Raw genomic sequence first — 6,828 nt, 5'->3', positions numbered from 1 at the left:
GCGGAATCACAATATTTGGCGTCGATTTTCGATATCATTGTTTACAAAATGGGTGTTGACGAATCTACTCAGTTCACAGTAAAAAAATACAAAATTCAAAGATAGCAGACAGTTGTTATCAAATATATGTTTGACAACAAAGATATTTTCATAGTTTTGCCAACATGATATGAGAAGACGAAAATATAGTACGTTTTCCTGCAGTTTCGTCCTCAATGCATTGAGACTTTTTTTCTTGGTTTGGCGTATTTTAATGATAAATAGAATATAACGACTGAATACAACTTTGTAGTGAGAATGACTATCGGGTGGGTAAATGCAAGGTTTCTTACGAACTAAAAAACGTTGCTCTTTAACAGTCTGGAATAGGATACTGAAGAGTAAGTCACCGAGAGTATCAAGAAAAAGTAATAGTCAGTCGTATTCTAAAACAGATATACGTACTACATTTGTATTTAGTGTAATTAGGATTGTGCATTTTTATACTTCACATTGTGTTAAGTCTTATTACTTCATTACATCGACTTAGTTGTTAATAAAAGATCTATATTAACTCATAATCGATATTGTGATTGAAATTCCTATAATCAAGCGGAACTATCCGACATAGCTCTAAAGACAATCCAGTTTTACTTGGATAGACCACACACTTAACAGGATGTTAAAAAAAAACAACCCTCAGACATTATAGAAAGCAATAGTAAAAGCATGTACATGTGTACCAAGAAGACAATTTTTAAGTATAGTTATGAGGAAATTAAGTTATATTTAATACTTCTCACAAAATAAATATGAATTAAATGATTGTGAGTTTTATAAGCCGATTTTCATAAATGAAGAATATTGCAAATTCTGCTCCTTTCTCACAAATCAAAGAAACAAAAATGTAAAGATGTGGCATTCAAAACGCTTTAGTTAAGTTGGCTAAAGCATCTGTCCCAGCCGAAAATCTACGGTTTTGGATCCTGCTTCGTCCTACTTTTCTCTATAATAGCATATTAGTGGTTTGGTTTGGCTTGTTTCGGGTATTTGCGCACAGTTATGCAAATGGTATCTGTATTAGACAATACTAAATTTGAATTGATACACTAAAAGGAAGGCAACTGCTCAACAATACCCTCTGATATCTCTTAGATCACTCAAATTGAATAGTTGGATTTGACTTCCACTCGTATAACGCAATCAAAGTGCATAGCACGATTTTTGTTTTTTGCAGGAACTGGACACAAAACAAAAACACTCAGATTGACAACCGTGCACGCTAACTATTGGCTTTGCCCGGTTCAGCTTGCCCATGGAAGCTTACAGAACGACTGCCTGATTGGGTGAGTGTCTCTCAGTGATGCGGTTCTGGGTCATAAACCCATATTAGTATGGTCATTCTTGTCCTTTGTTCTATAAAATAAATTTAAGAAACTCCAAGTTGTGAAGGCACGTTGCTTATTCGCATACTTTTCTTGACCAAAGAGACATATCACCTTTGGTATTATTATTGTTTAGTAAAGTAGGGGGCGTAACAGTATTACACGATTTTTCAGCTGTCCTAAGACTAGTAAGAGTGGAACAGAGGGGGAGAACGATAGTCGATGGTATATAATATGGAGCAGTTAGCGATCTCGAGTAAGTTATAATGTTTTAACTGTTATGAGAGGTTTGTTGTAAATTTATAGTTTGATTTTGACAGAACTTTAAAACTTGTTTGTTCTCTCTAGCGAAATTTAACATTTTGTATCTCTTTCCTGTTATTATAAATAATAAACAATGTTAATTATTATGCCTTACTCGTACTACTAGTACTAGGTTCAACTACGCCGTGATGGTGCTTAAAATTTAAACCACAAACAGTACTACTACTACTACCGAATACTACTGTATCAAATGATCGGATGGTGTATGTTCCTTCGCGTTTGATAAATTTTTGTTACGTTTAGCTATTGATTGTGATGCTGTGGTAAACTGTTTGAGAATAGCCTTATTGAATTATGAATAAAGGTGAATGAAAATATAATTCGAAGGCGTTGTATTAGATTTATTTCATGATCACCACACTGGTGATTTACTGAAATTTGAGGTGAGTTTAGTTTAAACTATCTTTAAATTTAATGAAATTTTGTAGAGTTACATATAAACAGTAAACAAAACCCTAACTAAGAGTAAGATAGCAATTGTTACTTCACAATTATAACCCTAGTAATCTTTCATTTAAACTTGGATCTTGCTGAATATTTCATTTATGCATCCATGATCTAGTTTGAAAGATCATTCCTGAAAGAGCTTCACATTTATTTTTATTCCTGAATATTTTAAGAAATTCACTATTTTGTTCATCTCTTCTGATTTCAAACTTCCAACATCATGTGTTTCTACATGTGCTACAAAAAAGAAAATGGTTTTGGCACAAGCCAGTAACTTGTCACTACACTTTATAATGTTGTGTAACTTGTAAGTTAGCATCTGCAAACAAAGTCTACTGTAGAACTATTCTTTTATGCTCCTGACTAAAAGTAACTTTATGAATATACTTAATGAGAGAGTCAACTATAATGTAATCCCTCTTGATCACTTTCCAAAAGTTGAAATATATTCAAGCCTTGTATACGAATGGTAATTGAACCTGTAACTATAGCCTTTTTTTACAATGCATCCTTGTAAACTCAGCACTCACATTTTTCTCCAAAGCAACTTTTACCTAAACTTGATAAGTTAGCAAAGTTTATTAATGACATTAAATTCTTGGGTATTATAAGATGATAATACACATAATATTATATTTTGTTACACACATTTGTAGAATAATTACTTTAAAAGACACAAAGTTTATTTAAAGCAATGTTTTAGGCAATAGGTTTTTATTTGAAAATGCTGCTTTTCTACTGGTAATTTTTTGTTGTGTTTAGTGGGGGTTATGTCTTAGTCTAGGCATATATTTGCTGATTGCTATGCATTATATATATAGAATTTTGTTTCATGGAAACTAGAAATGCTCACTATACTCTCAAACAAATATCCATGACAATCTCCTGCTGCAGCTTAACATTTTACATATTGAAATAATGCGATCAAATAGTCAATAGGTACAGTAAATGATCAAGAACTGTATCGGCTGGCTACTAGCTATGTTTATTATCATTATAATGTATAAAGTTAGCTGCCGTATCAAATAATCCTTTGCTCATAGTTGAGCATAAAAAGGTCAGCAAACAAGATAAATAAAAAAATTGGTGATTTAAAACCCTGCAAATAGGGATCATAAAAATGTAAGGAACCAAGGCTGGAGATGCTGTAGACATTATTTGCTCAAACTACAAATCCCTATTTTGACTCCACCAAATGAAACTCTTGGTAACAGCATGGAGCCAAAATAGGGGTTTGTAGTTTGAGTAAATTATGTCTGCAGTATCTTCAGCCTTGTTTCCTTATTTATTACAATCCTTATTTGTAGGTTTTTAAATTTTTTTATTTATCTTGTAAAAGTATATATAAGGATACATTTTCAGTAAGTACTATACACTCTTGCTTTTAATACTATTTATCAATATAGTTCATGTTTAAACTTGTACATTTAATTAAATAAAAACTAGAAGTACTGTCTGTGCTTACTTCAATGCTCTATGTACAGTAGTACATGTGTGTCAACTTAAATTTTTAATATTTTATTTCACATGAAATATGAGCTCTGTAATCCCATATAGCTGGAATAAAGTATTGATGACTTTTTTATGCAAATTAGGCTTTTCAGAACTATCTGACAAAATGGAAAAACCAGTGGATCGGTCAGTTGGGGTGATTTTACCTGCTGCTGGAAATGGTGAAAGAATGGGAGTAACAATACCAAAACAGTTCTGTAAGATACTAGGAAGACCTTTAATTCAGTACACAGTGGAAGCTTTTTTGAGGTGAGAATGTAAGTGAGGCATGAATTTGTAACATTGCTTGTTTTACTTGATTTTCTAAATATTTCTTCTCTTCTTGGAGTAGAATTTGTATGACCTGAAACACATCCTAATTTGCATTGAGAACCAACATGTTTATATTTTTATTTTCTACCTACCTGTAGTATGCTTCAAAGTATGTAACAAAAACAAAATTATACATGAATCAGTGTGTTATGAAAATCTTTACAAACACAAATCAACATTCAGAAATTGTCACATAAAAGCTTTTAATAATTATTAGAATGCATCAAAAAATGACTTATCAAGAAAGTCTCAAGACACCTTGAGATATTTAAAATGTGATCATTGCTAAACTTGCTAATATTATATCCTGGAATGTGACTTTTTGCATATATAGAAAAGGTTTATAAAATTTAAGGGAAAAAACATGATATTTTCAGTAACATTAATATTTTTGGGATTAGCATTAAATTTGTATGTTAATTTTATTTGCAATTTATGTACATTTGAAAGTTTGGTAATTTAAAACAGTGGGTCTCAACTGCTTTTTTGGCTTAGGACTCATTTATAACTGTTGATGGCTAGTAGCGACCCATTAAATAAATTTCGAATATTATCAATTTTCAAAGTTGTTCATGACCCTTTCACACATTCTGAAGACCTAATTTTGGGTCATGAACCATAGATTAAGAAATGCTGATTCAAAGCAAAAAGCACAATCTTTTACTCATTCATTTACTTTTTTGTTAATAAATTATGAAACTTGTAATTCACATATGCTCTCAAAAGAATGCTAATGTATGTTGATTAACAACAAACAATATTTCAGTTTATTTTTATTGCACATTTAAGGTACGTCAAAGTTACAAAAACAAATATTTCTAGATTCCAGAACTTCTCAACTGACTCCATACAGAAATAATCAAGATTATAATCTTAACCTGCAACCATTCTAAGATCAAAACAAATTGTATCTCTATCTATAATGTTCCTCACAAGTAACAGTGAAGAAAGAACCAAGTGACAACTTTTTCTTATATTATAAATAAAAACATTAAAATGAATGTGCTGAGAAGACATGGTAAATTGGATAACTATAGCTTTCTGAAGATTCTCAAAAGTACTGTGCTGTATGAATTCAAGTCAAAAGTAGAAATATATCGTAAAGTTGTTCATTTACTAGAAACAAGTTTACTATGTTTGGCAGTTTAGACCAGATTTTGACAAATCCTGGATGTCAGGTCACTGTGGTGACTAAAAATTTCATTGTGTAACCTAGTATTTTTTACAATTTTATTCATGTGTAGGGCTATGATAAACAGTATTTGAATCTAGGGCAGTTCTAGACTCTTGGAAGTCAGGAACTATTTTTGCATTCTTTAAGTCTTAAATTGAACTTTGTTTCTATGATTTTAATGGTGGATTCAGCACTTCATGTTTTTTCAGGAATGAAGTGCTGCGGATGCACAACACATTACTAATTTTGTGCCATTTTGTTTTTATTCTTTCTCTCAATTCAACCAATCAGTTTTCATGTTTAGACTCAGATGGGACCAAAGGCAGTACTATAAAGTTGTTGTTTGATATCATGTGATCTTTAGCATGTACTCATTGCTATGAAAGTATATATATATATATATATATATACACTGTTGCCTCGATTATCTGCACTGGGCCAGGAAAAGCAAAAAGTGATTGAACAATATAAGAATTTTTCAAAATTCTCAGTTCTTTGTATTTTTGCACACTATGAACATGTTTGTATAGTTGTAAGTTATGGTGATATGTAAGAAACATGATCAGAATAAATGGCCTTTTGGTGTATTTAGTATTAGATGTAGATGATATGTAACTATGACTAATCACATGCATTAGTGGTTCCATTTTTTAGAAGTAATTCAATTTGCATTGACAAAATGATGGTCACAATTTTTTCATGATCTCTAGATTTTCATGGATAAAACAAGTAGTTGTTGTAGCAGCTTCAGATAGAATGGACTTGATGAAAGAAACTTTAGCTGGGTTAGATTCTGGTAATTATGGCCGATTAAGAATGGTCAGTGGATCCTCAAGTCGTCATAGGTCAATACAGGCTGGACTGAAGGCCTTAGCATCTAGTGGTCAGTGTGTTTTTTGGGTTAATTCATTAAAATTACATTTTATTTTTGAACTTGCATGAAAGTTTGTCATCAAAGTATTTGAGTTTTACAGTTTGGTTTGCTATCAACTTTGTTTTTAAGGATTAATGTTTCCTATTTTAATGGAAATACTGAATGCTATACTTAATTTAGTTATCTAGGTATAGCTTTATGAAAGTTTATGTAATATAAAATTAACTTTTAATATACTTATTTAATACTTTTTTTAAATAAATGTGCAAAACTTGGTATTTTTTCACGAAAACTGTTATTTAACTGTGTAACTTTCCACTGATTTCAAAATATTTTCATATCTCAAACAAATGTAATATATTTGAAACAGATAATGTTATAACATTATTTCTCACTTTATTTCTTCTTCACTGAGTATGTTTTTAAGTTTAGAAATTTGTGTTATTGATTCCTCATGATTTATTAAGGCATGGGATTTCAGTGGGGCTAATCTTTTAGAATTTTATAGTTATGTTGGTACGTTTGTTATAGTGTAATAAATCTGATAATCTGAATGTACTTGCAAGACAACTTTCCAAGAGCTCTCAAGGTATTGGGTGTTTCTATATTGTAGTTTACCTATTTTATTAAAATATATATTTGTTTAGTAGCTTTGATATATTTGTTAATTAGATTAATTATATTATATTAATTAGATTTCTAGCTATGTCTGGGATGAAAATAGATACATCAAAAAGTGGCAGTATAAAATATATATGTATATAATTTTGTGAATGTTTTACTAAGATACCCACATTTGGTAAAGGTAGGCTGTTTAATCA

The 6,828-nt window shown here is 30.8% G+C and overlaps 1 protein-coding gene across 3 annotated transcripts in view; it reads left to right on the top strand.

Annotated features, from left to right (window-relative positions):
- Positions 1–1,552: 1,552 nt before the first annotated feature.
- LOC106457984 (isoprenoid synthase domain-containing protein-like) overlaps positions 1,553–6,828 on the top strand; it is a 43,014-nt gene continuing 37,738 nt past the window's right edge. The window contains exons 1-3 of one of the 3 annotated variants that reach the window (XM_013917433.2): positions 1,553–1,620; positions 3,731–3,896; positions 5,844–6,016. In XM_013917433.2, the coding sequence (XP_013772887.1) occupies positions 1,587–1,620; positions 3,731–3,896; positions 5,844–6,016 (373 nt within the window). In that variant the 5' untranslated portion in view covers positions 1,553–1,586. Of the gene's footprint in view, positions 1,621–1,818; positions 2,072–3,730; positions 3,905–5,843; positions 6,017–6,828 lie in introns of those variants that run through there. The other 2 variants (XM_022384086.1, XM_022384085.1) reach the window with 2 other exon arrangements.

Source organism: Limulus polyphemus, unplaced genomic scaffold (assembly GCF_000517525.1).
Source record: "Limulus polyphemus unplaced genomic scaffold, Limulus_polyphemus-2.1.2 Scaffold400, whole genome shotgun sequence".
NCBI classification, from domain to species: Eukaryota; Metazoa; Arthropoda; class Merostomata; order Xiphosura; family Limulidae; genus Limulus; species Limulus polyphemus.
This window is presented reverse-complemented; position numbering and strand designations above follow the sequence as displayed.